This window comes from Plectropomus leopardus, chromosome 18, assembly GCF_026936395.1.
Source record: "Plectropomus leopardus strain MGB_pleo_1.0 chromosome 18, ASM2693639v1, whole genome shotgun sequence".
Taxonomy (NCBI): Eukaryota; Metazoa; Chordata; class Actinopteri; order Perciformes; family Serranidae; genus Plectropomus; species Plectropomus leopardus.
The window spans coordinates 29062684-29087731 of record NC_142193.1 but is presented as its reverse complement, the minus strand read 5'-3'; the positions used below and the strand labels follow the sequence as shown (position 1 = coordinate 29087731).

The 25048-nt window shown below is 40.2% G+C and overlaps 2 protein-coding genes across 6 annotated transcripts; one reads left to right on the top strand and one right to left on the bottom strand.

Annotated features, from left to right (window-relative positions):
* Positions 1-331: 331 nt before the first annotated feature.
* On the top strand, positions 332-4475 carry LOC121956794 (uncharacterized). 2 transcript variants are annotated; one of them, XM_088069500.1, is made up of 6 exons: positions 332-485; positions 1257-1532; positions 2537-2706; positions 2949-3095; positions 3815-3980; positions 4140-4475. In XM_088069500.1, exons 2-6 carry the CDS (start codon positions 1265-1267, stop codon positions 4334-4336), a joined length of 948 nt encoding a protein of 315 aa, XP_087925626.1. In that variant the 5' UTR covers positions 332-485; positions 1257-1264; the 3' UTR covers positions 4337-4475. The 2 variants fall into 2 exon arrangements, with proteins under 2 accessions (XP_087925626.1, XP_042361120.2); XM_042505186.2 differs by lacking the exon at positions 332-485 and having other exon boundaries at positions 790-1532.
* On the bottom strand, positions 2620-24918 carry engl (endoglin, like). 4 transcript variants are annotated; one of them, XM_088069499.1, is made up of 17 exons: positions 21117-24918; positions 19590-19708; positions 18976-19145; positions 17686-17823; positions 17398-17572; positions 16578-16749; positions 16342-16486; positions 15094-15286; positions 14664-14833; positions 13465-13620; positions 11634-11717; positions 10909-11148; positions 9840-10337; positions 9416-9560; positions 9235-9336; positions 9008-9120; positions 2620-2737 (listed from the first exon to the last, which is right to left on the bottom strand). In XM_088069499.1, exons 2-16 carry the CDS (start codon positions 19660-19662, stop codon positions 9008-9010), a joined length of 2574 nt encoding a protein of 857 aa, XP_087925625.1. In that variant the 5' UTR covers positions 19663-19708; positions 21117-24918; the 3' UTR covers positions 2620-2737. The 4 variants fall into 4 exon arrangements, with proteins under 4 accessions (XP_087925625.1, XP_042360092.2, XP_042360093.2 ...); XM_042504158.2 differs by lacking the exon at positions 2620-2737 and adding an exon at positions 6904-7473; XM_042504159.2 differs by lacking the exon at positions 2620-2737 and adding an exon at positions 6904-7170.
* Between the last annotated feature and the right edge of the window lie 130 nt (positions 24919-25048).

The window sequence follows — 25048 nt, the reverse complement described above, 5'->3', positions numbered from 1 at the left end:
ACGATGAGATATTCAAACTTTCCAAAGTATGCAGCTCTGTGTGTTTGTGAGTCCACCTACACAATCAGACATTATAGTGTAAAATCCAGCAGTGACACAGGGGAATGGTAAATAAAGTTTCATCTTGACTTTGGTGTCACGACACTTTTATTCACTCTGCGTCCTTAATGTAAAGCCAACAGTCGACCAGAACGTTAGACAAGCCAGATGTCTTTTTTTTTCAGAATAAAAGAGGTAAAAATGCAAAAGTAACTAAATAAAAAGGATATTTTGAAAAATTTTAAATTTGATTTCAATTTTCAACTTTTGGTGCATTTTTTCCTCCTCCAGTGCCTTCAGTCCCACAATCCTCAGCTGCCCTTTGAAATCAAATCAAATATCACAGTGTCATGTCATCAGTTGATGGGTGTGAGAAAAGAAAAGGGGACGTTGCCTCCAACGAAGACACAAGAAACACTCTCAACATTCAGCTGCGCAACACAGAGGTAAGATCTGCAATTCAGCTGGAATCTCACTGCGATAGCGTCAATGTTTTTTCCATTCATTCATTCTTTAGGAATTTTCTTAAGCACATTTCACAGAGAAAAATCAATCGACTGTCACTTTGCAACTTCTTCTGTGCAACTTCAAGGTTGTTACTTTACAGAATTACACGATTAGGTTACTAAACAAATCCGTTTTTAGTACAGAGGCTCAGACAAAAATCTCCATTAAGTTTTTCGGTAAAAAGGTTTGTAAAAATGACTTTACTCGTGTCTTTGGTTGTCTGTTTTATTTTTTCTTTCAGGCGTTCCTCTTTACCGTGTGATCTGACATCTTGTTGAAATCTATGAATACTTAAAAGCAGTTTTAAGAAGAAGTTTGCCACATGTCTTTTCATAAATTACCACATTTATTACTTGGCGAATGCACTTTGTTGACTTGTTTAATTATTTTGCAAATGTGATGAGAAAATTCCCAAATTCAAAATTATTCTGCTGCTGTTCCAAATATATAAATAGGCTACATTCAGCTTAAATATAAATACAAAAAGTGCACGACAGTGTCAGTTAGGTGACAACACCACAGCCGGGTTATCCTCAGCGAAAACCTTTGTGCAGGTGTCGGGCTGTTTTTGCTGAGGAAACCTCAAACTTTGGCATTGTAACTGAACAGCAGCAGGTGTGCGACATCTAAGTTTGTGTGAGGCGCTAAAAGTGGCATCGAGGAGCTGATTTTTCTGCAGGATTTTCATTTTACCTCGTTGTCTCCCTCAGACACAAATATGCCGCGCTCGTTCCTCGTCAGGAGTAAAAGGACTCATCTGCTGGGCCCATCTAAGGATTCATATCGGCAACATTTCCGGGACCAGTCAGACACCCAGCAGCCTGTGCAGCATGTGACGGGACAGAACAGGAGGGGTCCTAAAGACACTGTGCAGCCTTTGTCCCCCGTGTTCGGGGTCAAAGACCTGCTGACTGAAGTCTGCTCACCGTGGGGTGGGGTGGCAGTCCGGACTCACAGGGGCCCTACTGATGATCCTCGGCCCTCAGGTACCTAACACTTTCTATTTTTTGCAAAAATTTGTTTTTTTGCTCAAATTACAGTGCAACTGCAGCTCCAAAAAATGTGTCAGTTTTACATTTGTGCGTTTGAAAATATTATTTTCAATAGAAAAGGTACAAAGATACTTATCCAAAATCAAGAGAAGAAGCAAAAAAAAAAAAAAAAAACCCCACCAACTATAAGGATACTATTCCTTAAATATATATACAGAAAGATGTAATAATACTAAACCTAAGTTACATTTGGAGGTACTAACATATGTGTATAAACTCAAAAATGGATCAGAAATGATCAGAGAGATTGGAAAGACAAGAAGAAGTTGTAAATCCTAAAAATAAAATAAGCCCTGTTCAAGGCACAAATATCATGCCATTATGCCGCTTTACCGATGTCAAATGTACGTTTGCAGATAACAAGATAACAATGTGATGTTTTGAAGGTGTGTGTGACACACTGTGGGGAAAACTAAAATCAGTCAGCAGCAGTTAGCAGCTAACTCAAAGAAGAACAACAGCCGTAAAAGTCCGCAAATTGAGAAAATAGTGAGATCCAGAGAAAAATACAAGATCAGCCGGCATATTTTAGGGACGATAACTGAGTATTACTGACATGTTAGGCCTTTGTTATTGTTTAGAAAGTGCTTCCGACTTGCATGTAACGTGTCACATAAGAGGCTGTTATGTTAAATGTCGCACAAGCCACGCCTTTTTACTTCCACGATGCCGGCATGCTGTCTGAAATCACACACCGGAGCAGCTTTAAAGCACGGTTGTTTGGTTCTGTGTAAAAATGCAAAGGAGGCGCAAAGAAGAGATTATAACGTGATCTCTGTGTAAAAAGGGCTACAGATAGAAAATATGACCATTTAAAGTTCAATATCCCTCCCTTAGGCCAAATTTAAAAACATAACACCCTCCACAGTGATTAAAAAATTATTCTCCTGTAAAATAAACACTTTCCCATCATCATCTTTTTATTTTCTAAAAAAAAGCTCCTGTGGAGACCAGAAACGCTCCGATGCTGGTTTCACCTTGGACGGCAGACAGACACCAAATATCTGAGAGAGAGAGACAACTGGAGGGACTGGTCTTCTTGTTACTCAACCACACATCACACACTGACCTCAAATCCCCCGTCAGCGAGTGTCCGCTCTGTGACAAGGTAGGAGGCCTCTTATCTTCGTCCTCATCAGCTGTTATAACGAAGAGAGGAACCCAGAGTGAATAACATCAAAGTAACCATCATGACACAGAAGCTGGCTGCGTATCAGAGGGTGACAATGTATATTTTGACTTCATGTCAAAACACAGCTGGAGGACGTCAGACTTATTGATAAGATAACCGGCGACAGACCTGACAGTGGTGTCATTTTTCTCTTTTTTTTCACTTTTTTTCTCCCTCAGTCTCTTTCAGAAGTCTTAATGTCGGGAGGCGGCCTGCAGGCTCATCCATACAACTCTCTCTACGTCCCTTTGACACGATCACCCACCGCCACAGACATGTCCCACCTGCCCTTTGGCTTCAGAGCGATAAGCAGCTACAGAGGAAAGGTACAGCAAACACTAGCCGGCTTTCCATTAACCCTCAAACTGCGCAAACTAAAATTGTGAATATGACACATTAAATTTGAAAAAAACTCCCATTTAGCACAAAAAAAGTTTTTATGCTCACATGAGGTGGTATTTCAGGCGATTTGAAAAAGCCATATTTCGCAAAACTGTGATGTAAACACTTCTTTTGGCTTTTCTTGGTCACATGATGCTGTGTCTATGTGCTTGTCAGTAGGAACTGGCTCCCTCATGATGCAGCAGGAGCTACAGGAGCTGTTATTGCATCACATTACTCTGAGAAAGTTGAGCAGATAATCAGGAAGTTTTGAATCACAATTCCTCTGTGAAATCGTGGACTATCAGCTTCCAGAAATCCCTCATACATGGTCACTCCCATGTATAAGGGGCTCTTCTTTCTATTATCGCGCACATAACACGCCTACAAGGCCTTTAGATTGGAAATAATGACGGCTCCGACTGCAATATATATAAACCTGCTAATGCCATCACCATGGTTACTGGGACGTTATTACCAGAGAAAAAGTCAAACATCATCACTCAGTGGAAACACAGTCATCTCACAATTGTGTTTTGTTGACATTTCGAAAACATATGTTCTGCACAAATCTGTAATGGAAACCGCCCAAAGAGACTTCTAAGTAAGTTCTATAGGAAACACTGATGCGTCCTCATGTTGTCATGAACATTTGTGTTTCCAGGAGCGTAGCTTTGGCTGCAAGGTGTGTGGGAAGGTGTTCAAGCGCTCATCCACTCTGTCCACACACCTCCTGATCCACTCGGACACGCGGCCGTACCCGTGCCAGTACTGCGGCAAAAGGTTCCACCAGAAGTCAGACATGAAGAAACACACCTTCATACACACAGGTGAGTGGACACAACCACGTGCCTCAACCGGGGGAAGAGTCTTTAAAAAACCTGGAGACTGCTTATGCACAGGGCCAAAATTTGATGTAACACCCCGGCTGCACACAACCAAAAATAAACTGCTCTGTGAGATGCTCTGCTGTGCACTTCCCCCCTCAGGTGAGAAACCACACGTGTGCAAAGTGTGCGGAAAAGGATTCAGCCAAAGCTCCAACCTCATCACGCACAGCCGAAAGCACAGCAGCTACCGGCCGTTCAGCTGCCCGCACTGTCAGCTCAGCTTCCAGCGCAGGGTGGACCTGCAGCGCCACCGACAGACGCAGTGCGGCTATGGAGACATGTTCACTCAAAACTGACACCACCAGGTGACGAAGGCACGGTGAACCTTGGTGACATTTGTGAATAATGCTTTTCTTAACTGTAAAAAAATGCATCAAGTAAATGCTTAAAAAATACAAAGTGAAAATTAATAAAACTTGATTGATTTTGTAAGAATGTTTTTTCATCCCGTCTTTGTGTTTTGGAATTTAACCCTTTGAAACGTGAGTAAATTGGCTTGATTTTGTTTAAAAACATGGTGACAAGGAACTTCACAAGAAATGGCCCCAAAATTAGCAAAGATTAGAAGAAAATTACCTGAAAATGAGCACCCCAAAAAAAGAGAAAATTAACAAGAAATGACTAATGAGTACCAGGAAAATTACCTAAAATAAGTTTAAAAGAAATTATTAATAAAAGTAATTTAAAAAATGATCTAATACCTCATTATATGATTGATAGTTTTCTGGACATTTTTTAATTTTTTTTTGATAGTATCCGATTATATTTTTAGGTCATTCTTTGTTACCTTTAACAGATTTTTTTTTAATTTTATGGTATATTTTGTGCAGAGTTGCTGATGATGTTTTACCTCTTGTTTGCAAAAATGATCAAACCAAATTTTTCCAGGTTTCAGAGGTTTTAAATGCTCATGAAAGGCGTCTAAATGCAGCACAAGAAAACTGATTTATTCAGGTGTTAAAGGTATAAAAAGTCCATTGTTTGTTTGTGTGATGAGCAGGAATCTAAGAAGCATCTTGACAAAAACAGTGTCGTTCACAAAATATAATTTGGTCTATTTTCCCAGGAGTTGCCAGGCAGCAGCGTACTTAGAGGACCATCATCCAATCACTGTTTTCAGGAACTACTTTCCTCAGACAGTCCTGTGAATGTGACTGCGGTTTAAGTGTGTGATTTTCCCATTAGGCATCCTTAATACGCTGCAGCTGAGCTCACGACAGAGACGATGATGATGCTGCATTCACAGGATGTACTCCAACATGGACAAGAGGTCCGATCGGAAATTACTTTCTAAAAGTGAAAGTTAGAAAAAAACATCCAAGTGATCTCTCAGCACCAACTCTGCAGCACATCCAAAGCTTGTTATATCAAATACTCACATCTAAAGATGCATTTATTTACATTTTCATGTTAAAAATCGATTGAAAGTCTACAGAAAGGGTTATTCATGGTGATGAACCAAAAAGAACGAGCTCCCAATTCAAATGCAGCTCTGCAGAACATTTCGCCGTCTTTCAGGTGTAATAGTTGTGATTATTGTGGATGCAGCGTAACTCTCACAGCTCTCATTAGCTTTTTTTTCCTGTAAAAACAGCCAAACATTGTTTTGCATGAAAGCTCAAAACAAAAGAAGCAGGTTCACAACCTGCTCAGCACCAAACAGCAAACAGATACAAGGCGGGTTTCCATTACATTTTTGCACAAAAATGAAGCAATATTTTTTAAAAATGTCAATAAAACACAATTGCCAGATGACTGCATTTGAGCGATGTCATACATCTTTGTTCATTTGTTGCCTAAACTTAAGGAAACAAACCTAAAAACAGTTATTTTTGTTTTGCTTTTTAAAGCCTGTATGCACGTAACGCACAGAAACTGCACACTTCCTGTGACAACAGACGTTTATTTTCAAAAGACACAATGCATGCAACAGACTTAAATTGAGTCGCGATCACCGAACATCCGAAACTGATGCAGGAAGGCACCTAGAGCGTCACGTTTTGACATGTAGGGCCACTGACCGAGCTTCGGTATCAATGTTTTGGGAGTGAGAATGTGTTCACACTTTATATAACTTACTATACATTGTACGTTTAATTTGAAAATCACTGTATGCACCCAATGTGCAGAAACTGTGCATTTTCTATGAAAACTTAACACTTTGAAAAGGCACGATGCACGAAACAGCCATAAACTGAGATGACGTCTCTGAACGTCCAAAACTGACGCAGGAGGGAGGGGAGCCTACACTGTGACAAAATTTCTTGCAAAATGAAGGCAAACTTCTGGCAGCTGTAGTTGTCAGCATCCTACCATTATTTTATTGTACCGTAACTTATTTGAACAGTATTGAATTAATTACAGCAGAATATGAGGTTTACAGTTAATAAGATTTACAGTGTTTTACTGTATTTTGAAAAAACAAAACAAAAAAACAGTACTTTTAGAATTTGGCTGTATTATTTTTACAGTGGTAATATTGTTTTCAAAAAGCAAAAAAAAAAAAAAAAACTAACTTTAAAAAAAAAAAATTACATTGTTTTACTGTATTTTTTAAGTACATCACTGTTAGCATTTGGTCATATTTTTACAGCAGTAATTTTGCCTCTCAAAGGCATCGAGATTTACAGCGCTTTATTGTTTTTTGGAAAAAAAGGTACATTGCTGTTCGAATTTGGCTGTATTTTTACAGCAGTTTTTCAGTGTGTCATGTTTTCATGTGCAGGGCCACTGACAGTGCGTCAGTTTTGACACGTTGAGGGTGATAATATGTTGCCGTACATTTATATGTTTCACAGCACTGTACGCTGATTCACAACAGTCCCTTTATTTGTTACATGTGATTTAAGAGGAAAACAGCAAGTCACCGTGGATCTGAGCTTGTTTATTACATCTTATTTGACACATAAACACAAAAGAATTCACATCTGGATAAAGTTTCCAGCTGATTCACAGTTACAACACAAAGAGTGAAAATGACTGAAAAACAGACTCTTCAGTCAGGCGCAAAGTCACCTCTGAATCCATCTTTGACCTCGTGTTTTGTCTTTGAAGGTGCTGCTGCTGCTGCTGCTGATGATGATGATGATGATGAGGTTTCTGTCTGAGTCACTCCGATCAGCTCTGGGTCCTGTTGAATCCAGATAAACATCTCTCCATGTGGCCGCACTCGCTGCCACTCGAGATGACTCGGTGCAGAACGGTTCGCGGCATCAGACAAACAAACGGTTCGCTTTGAATCAAACTTCTGACAACGCGGCGATGAGTAAGTGCTACTGAATTCACACGGTTTCAGCGCTCTGCTGCGCGGAGATGAACGCCGGACGAGAAGTGCACGCGGCAGCTGTGCTCGCTCACACACACACACACACACACACACGAGCTGTTAGAAACCTCTGTCCCAGTTCTTTCTTTCTCAGATTTGCAGGAAATCCTGAGAAACAGATAAAAGAATAAAACTGACAGACCCAGCTGGTATATCAGAGTTTGAATCTGCAGGTGCTCGACTAATGCTGATATATTTTCTAGAACTGGCGGTTCTTCAAACCACCGGGGTTTATTTTAAATACTCTGCTTTGACATTAGGAACACTGTGTGCCGCCCAGCTGGAGAAACGTACAGTTTTCACTCTGTGAGCTTGAAAATGTGTTTAATTGGAGCAACAGGGATTGTGGTGGATGAACTTCTGACTGGCTGATACGTTGATAAAAGGATGCATTTGTTTATGTAATGTGACTCAATGTGTGCTGTCATTTCAGTTTAACCATTAAGACTTTGAAGCAGCTGGACACAAACGCAGGAGACTTTTCGGCTGCAGAAAATTGAATAAATAACTTCTGATTCAAAGTTTGTGCAAAGCAAAGCTGATCACAGCAGAGCAATAAGCAAAGATTCAACAAAGAGCAAAACGAAAACCAGGACTCAATACAAACTCATCTGACGAGGAGATGAGGTGCAGCTGGAGAGCTGAGCAGAGACGCTCGGGTGCAGGTAATGAGGCGGGAGGACCGGCAGAGAGCTGATTGGCTGAGGAAAAACTCTGATACAGAGCAGGTGTGCGGGTGGGCAAAGGATTGAGAGGCAGCACAGAAACCAAGGATTTTTAAAAATATAGCAAATAGAAACAAAATATAGAAATAAGAAACAAAAAATATATGCTCCCTAAAAATATTTATGATCAATTTGTTTTTTCATTCCTTCTAAAGGAATTAAAAACAATGTGATTTCCCCTGAGGGCCGTGTTCGTGCATATGGCATTCATGTTGGCAGGATTCTGGTATTTTTGTTTAATCTCGGAGTTTTCAGCTGAGCTCCTACATTAAGTCCAAAATAAATTGTTGAAATGAAATTACATTCATAATGTTAAGTGCAAAAAATGCTCCGCTGAATGCCATTCAAACTGCACTTTTTGATCCCACAGCCATCAAAGCATAAAAACATGCATAGTGTTATTTCTGGGTCTCATTCTGGGCTTTTGACCTGGAATTTGTCGTTTATTTTAATCAGTGTTGCTGCAAGTCATTGACGTATTCTTGGCTGTCATTAAAATAAATGTTCTTTGCATGTAGTACATTGAAATTATTCTTTTTTGTTTTCCATATAAAAACATTGAGGCATCATTACAAAAACCTGGCATTTAAAGGATTAAAATTCTGAAAATGTATATTTATGATTAGGACTGATTGATGTCCGTTTAAAACATTAAATCAGTGGAAGCAGAAAATAATATAAATGTATAATATTTGTTAAAGCTTGATTTTGAAAAGCGCGTTTTGTGTGCAGAGCGGTACAAGCGTGTGTAAAATTAAAGTGAGCGATAACGGTGAAAACCTGAATATCATCTGCATATTATACGTCTTAATCTGCAAGTGCTCCATGAAGAAAAAGGCCAAATATCCGTAATATATAATGTAATATATTATTATTATAATATATCGTGTTAAATGCGTGTTGTCGTCAGATCTTACCTACACGGAGCTGGAGGACTGATCCGACAGCAGCGGTGGATTCCAGATGACGCCGCCTTCATGAGTTTGGTCCGTTAAACGACTTTCTCCTCTGAGTGACGCTGCACGAACCCCTTCAAAACACACAATCACAAAATCCCTTTATAATGTCTCCACACGACCACGTTTTTAAAAACATACTTCAGCACCACAACGTTTCAGTGGTTGCAGGAAGCTGACGTCATTACCGGTGTGATAATAGATGCACCACAGCCCGCCCATCAGACTGACGCCCATCACGAACGCAGCGAAGACGATCCCCATCACGGGTCCCATCTGCACCACAGAGCCTACAGACGCAGCGTTCGTAAAGGAGTGTGATCGTACGTTAAAAACTCGCTCAGTGACATACAGATGAAGGATACTCACTGCTGGACTCTGGGTCTGGACCTGCCACTGGGGGGACACTCAGTCTCTTGGTTCTCTGGCCGGCGGGGGGCCTCGGCAGTTTGGATGCCAGCGAGCTGATCGGCTGGGTGACGACCATCGGCCTGGAGAGGTTTCTGATCTCACACTGACACGAAGACAAACGGCTGTATTAGTGATGAGCAAAGGAGTTTTTGAAGTACTCTATTATGTACTGCATGTGTATTTTCACAACACCTGATTTTCCAATAAAATATTGAATACTTAGAAATTTATTATGACATTAGCTACTTCAATTAACTCTATTGTAACTGCAGTTTATTCAATAAATAAAATAAAGGACGTTTGAAATATCGAGATCTATATCATGTATCGCGATATAACCTTAAATAATATACTAGTTCCAGTGTGTGAGTCTTTTGCGTACCTGATGTCTGGCTGATTTGGATACAAGTGGAGGGATACGTAGCCCGTCCTCACAGTCAGTCTTTACTTTTCCATTCGTGGGTTTCGCTCTTTCCGTGTCAGAGACACACAGGCGAAGGCTGCAGTGCAGAAACTGCATGGAGTCATTATAAACTGGTCGCAGGATGAAATGAAATCTCAGGGGTCGTATCTCCTTTTCCATCCTTTCTGCTGCTTCTCTCCCTCCTCTGCCGACTTTGTGTCGCAGTGGGACATATTCACCTCTTTCTTCTTCTGGTCCATCGGTGTCTTCCTTTTCCTCTTCCAGTTCACCATCACCTCCAGCCTCTTCTTCTTCTTCATCTTCATCTTTTGTGTTTGCGCTGAGGGTCAGTGAGGGGTCCGAGGAACAGCCGTCGCTGATGACGGTCCAGAAACGAGACTTTTTTGGGTCTGACAGAGGAGAGACCACACATGACGTCACCTCAGCGACATCTATGAAGGAGCCTTTAGCCGAAATCTGCAGCAGGAGGGACGACAACAAAAAAACAAAACGGCATATTTTAGTTGAATGTTTGGACGAGATGTTTGATATAAACAGGGTCAAGTGAATGTTAAGGATGCACCTTAAAGTTTATCAGTTTTTACTGTTTCACTGGTTACAGGGAGTGTTTGAAGTATTTAACAAGGCCAGTTTCACAAAGAACGGACTATTATTATTATTATTATAGATTATTATTATTATTATTATATAGAGATGTTTTTAAATATAGATTATTATTATTATTATTATTATTATTATTATTATATAGAGATGTTTTAAATATAGATTATTATTATTATTATTATTATTATTATTATTATTATTATTATTATTGTTATTATTATATTTTTGTCTTTTTTGTGTGCTTTTTTTACTTTCTATTTATCTATTTATTTTATTGTAATTTTTTCCAATTTACAAGTAATTTTATTGTACTTTTGGGGTAATTTCTGTTTTGGTTGCTCCTTGCTTTCCTTACCGTATTAACACACACACACACACACACACACACACACACACACACACACACACACACACACACACAGACCTCGACATAGACACGGTGGTCTGCAGTGATGACACAGGGGCCAATCCTCTTCTCCTCGTAGCTCTCAGTGACAAAGAGCTTCAGAGTAAGAACAGGACCCGGTCTGTGTCTGGGTGTCGGCAGGTGGCTCAGTCCTGGATCAGGACCCTCGGGTACCCAGTGGACCGGCCCCGTCTGAGTGTTTACATCATCATCGTCAGCAGCTCTGGGGACGGTTGGGGCTGCAGCCAGACAGCTGAACTGAGAGGAAAAACAGGAGATCAAAGCCTTAAAATATTTAAAAAGGATCTTTTATGCTATTTTTTTAGGCTCATACTTGTATTTTGGGTTTCTACTAGAACTAGAACGCACAAATATGATCCGAAATTGGGGATAACTTAACAACATCTGCAACCATGATAACATGTTTCCCTGATGTTAGCATGTAGCTAAATGTAGCAGTGTATTTAACACATGCAGTATGTGCCTCGACCAGATGAGCATAGAAAGAAACCTGTTGGGAGCCAAAGTCTCAAAAGTAGAAAAATGTAAACAAAATATTCAGAAAAGGTTTTTGCTTACAGAGATTACTTTTACATACATTTATGTCATTACATGAAACATTTAATATGAACTTTCCTCATTTATATGTATGATTATAATATTATAAAAGGTCCTTTTTAATTAAAAATGGAGATTTACTGTACGAAAAAATAAAGGTATGTAGGTGTACATAGATAACTCACATGTATGCCAAGAGGATTTTTGGACTTAATTTCTGTCTCATTGAGTGCCAGAATGGTCCGAGGCTCGTCTCTCCACAGTAACACCTGGTCAGAGCGGAGGGACAAGAGGAGACAGAGTGATATATTTTACAGAATAACTCATTGCAGCTACGTAAACCCAGTATTCTCTGCTCGCTAAACAGCACAAGGTATACTCGTAAAGACAACAAGAGATTAGAGGCTAAAAAATTTCGGTCTGCAGCTGTTTACTGATCACAAATAATATTAATGTTCATTTCTATGCAGATGACACCCAGCTGTTTGTATCAGAACCATCTAAAGATGATACCAATCTTGACTTGCAGCGACTATCTTGACCTACTTATTAGCCGCTCAGTTGGCTGCAGAGGAGACGTGTTTGTGACGCACTTCAATGAGATGCTCAGGCAGCATTCACACACGGGTGAGGTTTCCCTTAAATCAACGATGCACATTCACAGAAGAGATACAGAGACATTTTGGGGGCGCAATTAGAACTCTAGTGTGGTGTCTTCAGTTCCCCGTAGGAGAGGGTATGTAATACACTGACTATGAGTAAGGGACGATTCACACATACCACGCGTGGTGTTCACACAGACAGCATCGTGGCTGTGACACTTCTGCAGAGCTGCCTGCTGCTATGAGTTTTGTATTTCCACATTCATAAGCACAAATTCCACTCATTCATGAAGTCTTGCAGCTCCTGCATTGTAACAACACGGTCCTGCAAATATTTCAAAATAAAATGCCTTGTGTCAGCAACTGATGGGATTTTGTCCACGGAGACATTGTCAGAGGGCTTTTATTTTGAAAGGGAAGCAGGGAAGTTTGAGTAAAACAGACTTCTTTGTATTTCCTCATCTCTGCGGCAGAAAGAGAGTTTTAAACTGAAGTAAAAGGTGGTATAAAGTTAAAATAATTATCAAAAATGCCATTTTCACTGTCTATTTATGCTGAAAACCGCGTTAACCCGAACCTGTACAGAAAAATCGAGATGTGCCGCGGCTGACACGCAACTGAGACGCACCAGACCAGCTGAGGTGGGCAGTGTGGATGCTCTAACTTGTTAACACAGCCCAAAAAAAAAAGAAAAAACAGGATCGACGATGCTCATGCACTGCTTTAGCATGCTATGTGAATTGGGCCTTAGTACCTCATACAACCTCACTTTAGGCCTGGAAAAACTTATCTTTGCTTTTATTTTCTCCCATTTGGACAACTGCAACGCCAGTTATTCATGTTTGAGCCAGAGTTAGTTTGTGTAAAACACAAAAAAAATATTTAAATATTGCATAAATTATTATTATTACAGCCAACAAGACATATTACAGACACATTTATCCAGAATGTTACATTACAGACACCATCCTCCTCTGCTGTTTACCGTTTTTACTTTTCTCTAAATCACTCTGTATCTTCCCTCCTTCCTGTTTCCTTCGACCTGAGATTTTCTGTCACTCAGTGTCCCTCTGTGCAGCATCCTGTAGTCAGGCTTTGACCCAGCGCTGCTCTGGTCATGGTGACCCGGGTCAACGAGGGACAACTTCCACTTACCACAGTGTGAAGTGTGTGTTATGCACCTCGTGTTTATGTTTTAAACACTGTCGGATTAACTTTGACCTTATTTTGAATTAAGGTGTTTTTCCATCTGTGCTCTAAAAGCTTCACTCATCCTGTTTCTGCTTTTTCCTTCACAGAGAGAAAAAAGATAATGTGGACTATTTTAAGGAATAAAAAAAAACAAAAAACCAATTGGTAAAATATACCTAAATCATTTTCTACAAATCGTTTTTGTCCAAATGTCTTGTCTCACCATGTTTTTGTACTGCACCCCTCGAGGCTGTCCCAGGAGAAGACCCTCAGTCCCACAGGAAATGACTGGGAACACCAACAGGAAATGACTCCCATTGGACTGAGCCTGGCATGTCGAGTCTCGCAGAGTCACGGCAGCCAGCGGGACAGACAAGCTCTGAAGGAGAGACAACTGATGTGAGACGACACATCTTTTAAATCTAACAATGTGTCTGTACACACAGCTGATCCAACAGTCGTCACTTCATCGTGATAATACGTAAAATGTATGTGTGGCATTTTGAGGATTTCAGGACAGTTCTAGGATTTCAGGACATTTAGGATTTTAGGACGGTTTTAGGATTTCATGAGGTTTTTAGGATTTTAAGACACTTCTACGATTTTAGGGAAGTATCTAGGATTTTGGGACATTTCTAATAAATTAGGACATTTCTAGGATTTTAGGACGTTCTGAGAATTCTTGGAAGTTTCTAGGATTACAGGACATGTCTGGGATTTTAGGACATTTCTAGGATTAAAGGCTGTTTTGTGGATTTTAGGAAGTTTTGAGGATTTCAGGACATTTTAGGATTTTAGGATGTTCGAAGATTTCAGGACATTTCTAGGATTTTCAGTCATTTCTTGGATCTCAGGACATTTCCTGAATTTTAGGACATTTCCAGGATTTTAGGACATTAGGGTCTTAGCTAGGACCTATGTCGGGGCTGTGGGGGATCCTCCACTGGTACTGTCTTTGAAAAACAAGCTCTGTTTCAATGCCGTTTTATGAACTTTGGCACCTTATGTATACTAAAAGTAAAAAAATTAGTGAATTAAAAAATGCTTTGGGGGCCACCCAGCACCCTCTCGGGGGTCAGATTTGGCCTGCAGGCCATAAGTTGAGTATCACTGGTCTGGTGTTTAGGATTGCCTTATACTGCGTGAGTTGTGTGAGAGTCTGTAAATCGATGTTATAATCCAGTTTTGCTGTTGTTAAAGACGGTATCGTTTACTTTAACACGTGCTGAATGTTTGGACTTTTTTTGGATTCTTTGTTCATCGTGGAGGCATGTGAGAAAAACAAAGATGTCTTCATGAATTCATCGTAACAGACGGTGAGTAACTGATACACAAACGGTAAATTTGAAATTTCCCTTGAAGTTGTGCCAGCTAGCTTCTGTCTTTATGATTTGTTTACATGTAATACTGAGGTACGAAGACCTGCAGGATGTGTCGGTCTACGGTCACGCTGAGGCGTCCGTCCTCACACTGCACCGTGAAACTCTCCTGTCTTCCTCCTGCTCTGCCTCCACCGCTCAGCCACTGCCTCAGCCGCCGCTCCTCGGCCCAGGGAGGCCTCACAACCAGAGGATTCATCACTGCGACCGCGTCTGTGGCACAGACAGAGAGGAGACGCAGAGACAGCCACGCGGAGACATTGAATACTCGCACGTACACTTCAACAGCCTTCATTCAATGTATATGATGGAAATATTCTGCTTTCATTTCTCATCCTCAGAGCACACACAACACCGCGCAAATATTTACATCAAGGAAGCTACAAAATAACTGGGATGGATTTCAAAGTAAAACCGAGACGTTCAGGTCACTCACACAGTGATGGAAACAAGAGACACACAGGGGTCCTGACCTGTCCCGCCCCCGGCCAGCTGGATCACAAAGCGATTGGCCAGGTCAGCCTCGGTGTATGAGGTCACCGTGGTGTAGCCGCTCTCACTGGCCCACAGGAGGAGGTCAGGTATGGTGGACAGGTCAGGGTTCAGAGTGCTGGACAGGGTCAGGCCGGGCTCGGGGGGGTAGGGTGGGGACACACTGTTGGACGACTTCAGAGAGAAAGAGGACAGATACACCAGGCGGGTTTCCATTACAGATTTGCTCAAAACTTAAGCAATATTTTTGAAACGTTGATAAAACTCATTTGTGGGATGACTGCATTTCCACTGAGTGAGTTTATGAGACTTCTCCTCTGATAACATCCCAGTAACCATGGCGATGGATGGTCAAAACATTAGCAGGTTTACTTATATTGCAGCCACCGCACTAGCTATTTCTAATCGAAGGTGACGTAGGCGTGTTATGTGACCGATAATGGAAAGAAGAGACCCTAATACGTGGGAGCGGCCACATATGAGGGATTTCTGCGAACCGTGATTTCACCGAGGAATTGTGAATTCAAAACTTCCGGATGATCCGCTCAACTTTTGAAGAGTTATGTGATGCGATAACAGCTCTTGTAGCTCCTGCTGCATCATGAGAGCCAGTTCCTACTGACAAGCTCATAGACACAGCATCACGTGACCTAGAAAAGCCAAAAAAGTGTTTCCATTGCAGTTTTGCGAAATATGGCTTTTTCGAATTGCCTGAAATACCACCTAAGGTGAGCGTAAAAACTTTTTTGCTATAAATGTGTTTTTTCGAAATTGGTGTTTGCATTAGGCGTATTTTATGTTCACAATTTCAATTTGCGTGGTTTGAGTTAACGGAAACCCACCGGAGGATTAAATAATTTTACGCTAAAATAATTAAATGCTAAAATAATTAAATGCTAAAATAATTAAATGCTAAAATGGAAGTCAGCTGCTCGGTCGCGCTCAGCGGTGTTCAATGACCGTAAGTCTCTAATGTGCTTACTCTATCGAACCAATGATGCCAAAACAGCACTGATCATCTGAACAGGACCCTGCATTCATGGCTGTATCCATGTCTCTTCATACATCCATGGTGCAAACCCAGAGTCCTGTTGCTGTGAAGCAGCAGTGCTGATCACAGCACCACCAAACACATCAGTTTACTGCATCTTTAAAAACAACTCTCCAACAGTTGTTAAACATATAAACTAGATGAGAAATTCATATAAAAAAAGAGATGGGGCCCTTACATGAATTGAGACATGTCCCCGGACACCACGAGCAACAATGGCCCAGTTTACCGGCACAGAGCTGCTGAGAATCAACACCACCACCTGAGTCTTTGAGTTCGCTTTCAGCGGCACCAGAGAGACGATCACCTCCACCTGGAGAGAGCTGGAGGACACAGAGACACGAGGTTTAACTCTGCACGGCCAAAAAGCCTCATATCTTCTTCCCAAGATTCTCTGAGGCAGCTTGTTCTCACCCGCAGAGCCCCGAGCCCGCTGAATGGAGTTTGATCACGTGAACTTCAGGGCTGATCCCACCTGCTGGAGCGTCAGCGCAGCCCTGCACCTCCTGTGGCTGCAGGTCAGAGGTCATGTAGTTGTGAGAGAGGAACATGGACTGCAGCTGGCACACAGCGGGCAGGCTGGGATCTGCAGTACGGAGACAAAACAAGACGTTTCCCCTTCTGCTCCTGAGATATGATGCTGAGCAACGTCCAGAAAAGTGTTTTTGTATTACATGATGATGTCACATTTGACCTTTGACCTCTTGGATATTAAATGTCAGAACTTCATCATTAATTACATTTGTGTGAAGTTTTGTCATAATTAGTGGATGAATTCTTGAGTTATGGCCAAAAATGTGTTGTGTGACGACACCGTGACCTTGATCATCACCAAAGTCCAGTCGGTTTGTTCTTGAGTCCAAGTGGACGTTTGTGCCAAATTCGAAAAATTTCCCTTAAGGTGTTCATAAGATATCACATTCATGAGAATGAGACGGATGGAGGGACTGAAACAGCATGATGCCACTGGTGCAGAGGCATAAAAAGTGTGTTAAAATATGTCAGCTTTTCTATGAACAAACAAATATATGATCTTTATTTTCAGTTTTATTAACATTGTTATTTTTCTACAAATATGCTGTAAACTAAAGACGCAGTAGCTCTTAAACTGTCCCTTAAAATGATTCACATCATCTCTTTAATATTGTGAATAAACAAATAAAACCAACGTGGACAACACGATGGTTAATTATAAATGATCATATTTATGGTATTTGGTTTTTCGGTGCCTCACCTTCTCCCAGCAGGACGTAGACTCGGTTGCCGTGCGTCGTGTGTGTCAGAGAGGACAGGTTGCCGTGGTGTTTCAGAGCCCAGCGGTGCAGCGCGTGTGGACGAAAAGGCAGCGAATGCACCGTTTGGACGTTCAGACGCAGATTGTGGGACTGCACGCTGGAGTTTGAGGACACCTAGGAGATAACAGCAAAGAAGGACATTCAGGGAAAAGACACTGATGGACACATTATGCAGCATAAAATTTAAACGTGCACTCAGGATGTGATATCACACAAATGTGACTGACCTGCACCAGCACCGGGAGGTCGGGGGGAAGTCTCTCGGCCTGCAGCCACCAGGTGACGGGGAGTTTGGAGCTGAGCAGCAGGTGGAGGGCTCTGAGAGGCGAGGAGGACGGAGACAAAGGCCTCAGCAGCACCGTCACCTAGAGACAGACGAGGAAACGGCTGTGATGTGTATAAATTATAAAGCCAGTTATTATGGAGTTTCGACTCCATGCATGTTCAGTGTGAAAGTGGCGCTCTAAAACTGATAAAATAGTAGTAGTAACTGTAAATTTTGATTTTATTTTTTCTTCACTTACAATAAAATGTTGTATTTATCTTTTTCAGCTCATTATTTATGTATGAAAGAAGTCAAAGTTGCTGACGGGATCTCATTCACTGCTTTATGAACTCCCATTGTGAAGCCTGGAAATTGACATTTTTATTGTTGCCATCTTTTCTTTCTTTTTTTTGGAGGAGGAATGACCATATTTAGACAGGGGTTGAAGCTGGGCAAGATCGAGAGGTGGATCTGAAGAACCTGAGGAAAACATGCGCTCCCACCTTAGCCAACAATACAATGTCTATAGAGAACCCCAGCAATGAATCCTAAAACCTCAAAATCGGGTTTCAGGACCTCTGGTTCCCTTGTCTCAAATTCAATGTTTTTTTTTAATGGATTTTTGTTTAGAAGCCTGAAATAAGGTTTGTGGTTAACACAAGACTTTTACTCTACAACATAAAATACATCAGTTAATACTCCATTGTGAACCTCAAAGCTTTTTGTGCCTTAAAAAAAGTGGCTGCTAACAAGCGACTTAACGAGCGTCATCATGCCGAACACGGCTTTGCTGATTTGTAGTGGCGACATGAAGTCATGTGACCACGGTGTAGTTTGTTTATAGCCTTAACATTAGCTTTTTACTGCTGGTTATTACATTTAGACTTCAAAATCCTGAAAGTGGAGTTTATTTTTGAAGATTTTCTGGCATTTGTTTATCATAGAGCTTATTTTCTGCAATAATGCAAAATCCAATGAAAAAATCCCATAGGTTTTATTTTTTTTTTTTTACAAACGGTGGAGTCGCCCCCTGCTGGCAATTAGAACGAATGCATGTTGAAAAAGACAGTTTTTCAGATTGGCTTCATTTTTCAGACACGGAGGCTACGTTCACTTCATACCATGGCTTTAACTTCATTTTACTCTCCACTGTGATTAAATAACAATAATGTTCATTGATTTTTTACTTCTAATGTCATAAAATAACATTTTACTGCGTTTTGGGATTCCACGCTCAGTTTAAGCTCATTACCTTGTTTTCGGGGCTGTGTGTCACTCTGCCCACTGCGATGACGTGAGTTTCTTTGACCCCGCGCTCTCTGGCAGCGCAGCCGGGACCGGCCTCAAACCGCTCCAGCAGACCCTGAACCGGGTGTAGCGCCCCCACTGGTGCCACCGAGCAGCGCAGCTCCACACTGTGAGCTGAGGACGAACAGCAGAAACATGAAGTGTGATAAACATTAACCTGCAGCGGGGTGCACACTAATATTCCTCTTTGAAAAACAAATAACATGATTTAGGAGTGACGTCAGTGCTCTGCTTCCTCTACATGCAGGAACACTGGACCAAAACCTGCAGAACAGCACTTTTCTGAGCCAGCTCTCGTAACGTGTCTTCTCCCCATGTGAGCATGCTGAGTTTAAATCCCTGCCGGCGGGGACGGGAGCATTTCCCAGAAGTCACTCCACAACAATTTTCACTTTCATTCTGACCCTTAAAATAAAGACCTTTGTGGCTGCAATGAGCCGAAAAATGTCACATTTGATACTTTTAATGTCTTAAGACAAATTGGACACTTTTGACAGTCAAGGACAAAGAATAAAGATAAATGGGTGCACCAATGAAAAGTCCAGCTGATGTTCTCACCTGTCGTTCTCTTCCAAAGCAGGAGGCCGAAAACAATCCATTGGACTCCTGACAGTGACGGCATCGTGAACATTTCACATCCGACACTGACTTAATGTGATGACTCCTCTTGCGACATCCTGGTGAACAAAAACATGCAAAAAGTCATACAGTGCAGAACATATTATGCAACACAGACAAACAGCAACAATTTTGTAACTGATTGATAAGTTTAGTAACTTCAGGCTCGATTTTTTCTAAAATCTGGGATTTTAATGCCCTCTTTCTCACACATGATTAAAAACTGAATATATTCAAGTTTTAGAGTGACAATGTAATGAGCATTTTCAATACTTTCACTATTTTAATAGACAAACTAATTAGTCAATAATTGCGAAAATAACTTGAAAGTAACTGATACTTAATTTAATTGTTAGTTGGAGCTTCATGCATGTTTTCTTTAGTGAACCACTGGGATTTTTTGGAAGTCTATTTACACCAAGAAGAAAAAAAAATGTAGCTACTGATGATAGAAAGTTGCAATTGTGACATAGCAAGTCAAAATGATTAGACAAAAAGTCTATTTTTTTATTTTCAAAATGATGACATAAATAAATATTTTAACTTAACTTAGTCAAGATTATGAGGCAGTGAGTAAAATTTGAACAATTAAATTCTGAAATTTAATTGTGAAGGGGAATTATTACATTAAAAAGTAAAAATGATAAGATGGTAAATTAGGAGAAAATGCAACCTTCAATTTACTCTCATCATTTCTATGTGGTAATAATCTTTTTTTTTTTTTTTAATTTAACACTTTTTTATCCTTTTTTAAAAAGTATTTTACCAGTTTTTCCTAAAACAAGATCAGAATCTTACAATTGTGAAAAAAAAGGTTGAGAGATTTTTTTTTTCCTTTATTGGCAAGTATCATTTCAGATTTGAGAAAGGTCATAAATAAATAAATAGTCATAAATAAATACTTTTTTTTTTCTAAATTGAGAATTCTGCACCAAATAATCTTTTAGACTTTTTTTTCCCCTTAACTGACACAAATGGACTTCCATAGTTGGCAAGAAATGTGCATGCAATGTTTTGTTTTTACCTAATCTTCAAAAAATACATTAATATGCGCAATATTAAGAGTTTTCTGAGAATCCAGGAGAGCAACATATAAAATTAGAGATCAGCAAAGATTTAATGTTATTTTATGACTGAATTCCTAAATAATTAATATATATATAAATTAAACTTGCACAAAAATCAAGTAATGCATTCCACTAAAACAAATTTTACAACTTTTAAAATAAGATCCATAAGGTGAGAAAATATAATTTTGCAACAAATAAAAAAATCAACAAATATCGTTTCTAAGCTCTTTCAGATTCTGTGCTGATTTTATTATTGTGATCACATGTGTGCATTATTCCCAAAACAATGTAAAGTGTTAGCTTTTATTTAAAACACTAAAAAGTTCATCTCAGTTCATCAAACTTTTTTTTTCCATGAGCGAGCACGTGCAGCAGTAAACAAGAGGAGAAAACTCACCTGCGGCGCTGCGGAGGGACGGACGGACAGACAGACGGATCCAGCTGTTGCTCCAGACTTCACTGTGAGGGCTGGACTCCCAAAAAAACTCAACACACGCCCCCCTCATTTCCTCAGCACACACCCACGCACTCACACACTCCCTCCACATCATGCAGAAATACTCGACTGTCAGCTGCGCGTCGCGTCGGGCAGCTTCCTGCAGCTGAGGTGAAACATTTCTCAGTGGAAATTCATTTCAGTCACCGAGTGGGAGCCAGCGGGGGGAGTTTAAAAGACACAATTAAAGGGGCGATGGGAGGGACCGAGGGATGGTGTGACAGAGTGGAGAGAGAGATGGCGAGACGGAGAGGAATAAAAGGCTTTGGAAGCGTCTCCAAACGTACAAGGCAACAGGAAGGAGGCCTGGAGGGAGAGGAGGAGGAGAGAGGAGGAAGGAGGGAGGGATGGAGGAGGAGCAGGGTGGAGCTCAGGAGTTTGACTGGCAGGTGAAATGTTTTGGAGGGAAGTAAACACACATGGGAAAAAAAATGTTATGTCTCCTTCGGCCCCCTGAGACTTTAACCATTAGGGGACCGTTTGGCGCATTTTACGCGCTATTTTGTCTTCATTTTTTAGAATTTTGGCTGTTTTCATGCATATGGCATACATTTGTTTACGTATTGTGTGTTTTTGTTTAATCTGTGAATTTCCAGCTTAGCTCCTACAATAAGTCTAAAATACACCGTTGAAACTAAATAGTTACATTCAGACTGTTGATGCAAAAATACCATTGAAACCCATTCAAACTGACATTTTTGATCCCACAGCCATCACAGCATAAAAACATGCATTGTATTATTTCTGGGTGTCATTCTGGGCTTTTGCCTTGGAATTTGTGATATTTACTATTTTTCCACCGTGTCATTTTACCGTCTCTGGCATATGGAGAAAAATTAAATGTTATTTCCACTCAGAGCACTGTCACAATCATTGTCGCTGCAAACCCCAGGCAGTGTTTAAAATAAAATTTTTAAAAAATAAATATCTATATATAAATAATTCAATTTTGTTTTTTTTTTTCATCTAAAAACATAGTGGCATCATAACAAAAGCCTGGCATTTAAAGGGTTAAAATTTCAAAAATAATGAATATTTGATATTTATGATTAGGACTGATGCTGGTAAAAAAAATAACTCAATGAAAGTAGAAAATAATATTAATGTACACTCTTCTTTAAAGTTTGATTCTGGAAGCACATTTTGTGTGTAATATTAAAGTGGACCCTAAAGGGTTAATGACAGGGATAATAATTTTTTTTTCATGTTTCACACATTGTCACGGACAAAATTTCAAAATTCCATGACTTTGTAAGGACCCCAAATAAAAAAATCTTATTTTATTTTTAAAAGTTACCTTTAAAAATCTCACAAAAATCTCCAAAAACATTTTCAATCAAAACTGCTAAAAAAGAAAGAAAATATTGTCTTTTTTTCATTCCTTCCTAACTTGCAGGCCTACAGTTTGGACACACATACAATCTTAAGCAGTTTCCAATAGTGGATTTTGACTTTTTAGGGAACACGTCGTTGTGGTTCACACGTGAAACACAAGTGCAGTTATTGTGAATAAGGGCTCTGCTGAAATGATGTTTGGTTTGTGTTTTTAAGAGGCATTTCCGGCGGTCTAAAAAAAAAAAACCCAAAACAACCACTTGTTCCATTAAAAAATGACCACTAAGGTAATTTGTGTCCAATTCAGCTTCCTTAACTGCTTTTTGAGACTTGTTTTAGTGTATTTGTGTTGCACTGTTTATCTACATATCTACATCTCGTTTCATTCCCGTCTCGTCTCGTTTCATTCTCGTTTCAATTTAATTCCAAAAATGTTTTTAATAATGACGGTTTTAGGACCCCCATTAATGCTAACAGCTGGGACCGGCCCCACTTTGGATCAGTCTCTATTCAAAACCAGTTGCTGCTCGAACATCCTCAGCGCTCTCAGAGATGGAAAATATTTTGCCAAACTGCTGCGGAGCTGCCCAGATATTGTCAGCACTCAGATTACATTTTACCCATTTGTCTGACCTGAAACATCCATCCGAGCATTTCGGAGAACTGATGTGGACATCAGCTGCGGCGGTTTAAAGCTGCGTTCAGCTGCTGGGGTCAGCGTGACCCTCTGATCAGGCAGCTGCACATGTAACTCTGTCTCTTCAGTTCTTAAATTTGAAGAAACCTGAAACATTTTTCAGTCTGTCATCAGCCCAAACATGTTTTTCTATGTTGGTGTCTACAGTCTGTAATATGTCTAGATTACTGTATCTGAACTAAATGTCAGTAAACAGAAAAAAAAAAACAACTGTTATCTGAAACCCATAATGCAACCTGTCAGAAAGTTTTTGGGCCGCCTAAACAAAACAAAGCCCAAATGTTGGCAATAAACGTGTCTGCAAACCACAGATATGTTACATTTGTACGTCATTTGGAAGCAGATATACTGAATATTCACATTTCTAAATGCTGTGGTTGACGTGTGGGTTCACACACAAAAACCACTTGATTATAGCTGGGAAAAGGTCATGTTTGGCTTAATAAACCCATGTTTGGTGGCACAAAAGCTCCTGGAACAGCAGGAGCAGGTTGGAGAAATACACCCAGGTTCGGTGCCACAAACGCTGCTGGAAGACGCTGGGATGTGTTGGTAAAAACGCCTGAGCTCTGTAGCTGAAGTGGCGCTGAAAAACACGATTATATGCTGCTAAAAACAGTCGGGTTTGGTGCCACAAACACGGATGGAAACACTGTGAAGGTTGGCCAAAAAACAACCGGTGTTACACGTGTTATTCCTTTTGTCAGTAAGTTTTTTCTGAACTTTCAGTCTATTTTATTTTATAGTTTATTTACTTATTTTTTAATTTATCTGTTCCACAGGTTTAATCTTTTTAAATTATTCATACAGAATTTGATTGTTTTTAACATATTTACTTATTTTACTTTGTGCTGTTATCTTGTCATTTGCCTCTTATCTACAGCTTTTAGTAGTATTTTAGTTCTTTATCTTTTATTATTACTATTATCATTTTATCTGTATCTTTACTTGTTTATTCTTTATTTACCTGTTTATTTTATATTATTTTATTTTTTTTCGTCATAGGTTTATTCTGCCTCTGGTGTTTCCTCAGGGTTAGGGTGAACAAATGGACGTTGCTTTCACTGTGTGAAGCACTTTGTGTTACAGTCTGTTTGTATGAAAAGTGCTTCACAAATAAAGTCTGATTGATTGATTGAGACGTTACGCCCATTTATTAAAGCTGAAATTTGTCCTGACTCTAAAATTAGTCGTGCGGCTCAAAAATTGTGTCAAAAACGGTTTAAAAACGTACAGTGTATACTTCGCTTTTTAAGATAATACAAATGTTGAAAAACTTTTCATTTGGGGACACAAAAAGGTAATAAAGTGCAATATATCGCAATATGTGTTGTACTGTCCTTGACTGTAGGACAGTACTGTAATACTGTGTCGTGACCAAAGTATTGTGATAATATCATATTGTGCGGCCTTACTCGTGGTGATGCAAGAAGAAATGTCAGGTGACTAAATGTTGTCCTCTGAGGACGGGGCGCCCCGTGTTCAAAGACTTTGTCCTCGCCGCCTCAGCTGCTGGTTCGACTCTACCCTGCTGCATGTCATCCCCTCTCTCTCCCTGTCTCCCCCTCGCTTTCATGCTTCAGCTATCCTGTAGAAATAAAGGCATAAAAGCCAAAAATAACCTTTATCTTCTGAAAATCATGAAACATGTGGGCACAAGATTTCCTTACAATCCACCGTGTGGTTACTGAGGATTTAGAGTTAAAGTGAGCTCAAAATGAAAAGCATTATGACTTTCCTTTTTCCTCAAAAAGCACCGATCGACTGAAATCAAACACTGCCGGCGAAAACAAACCGATCG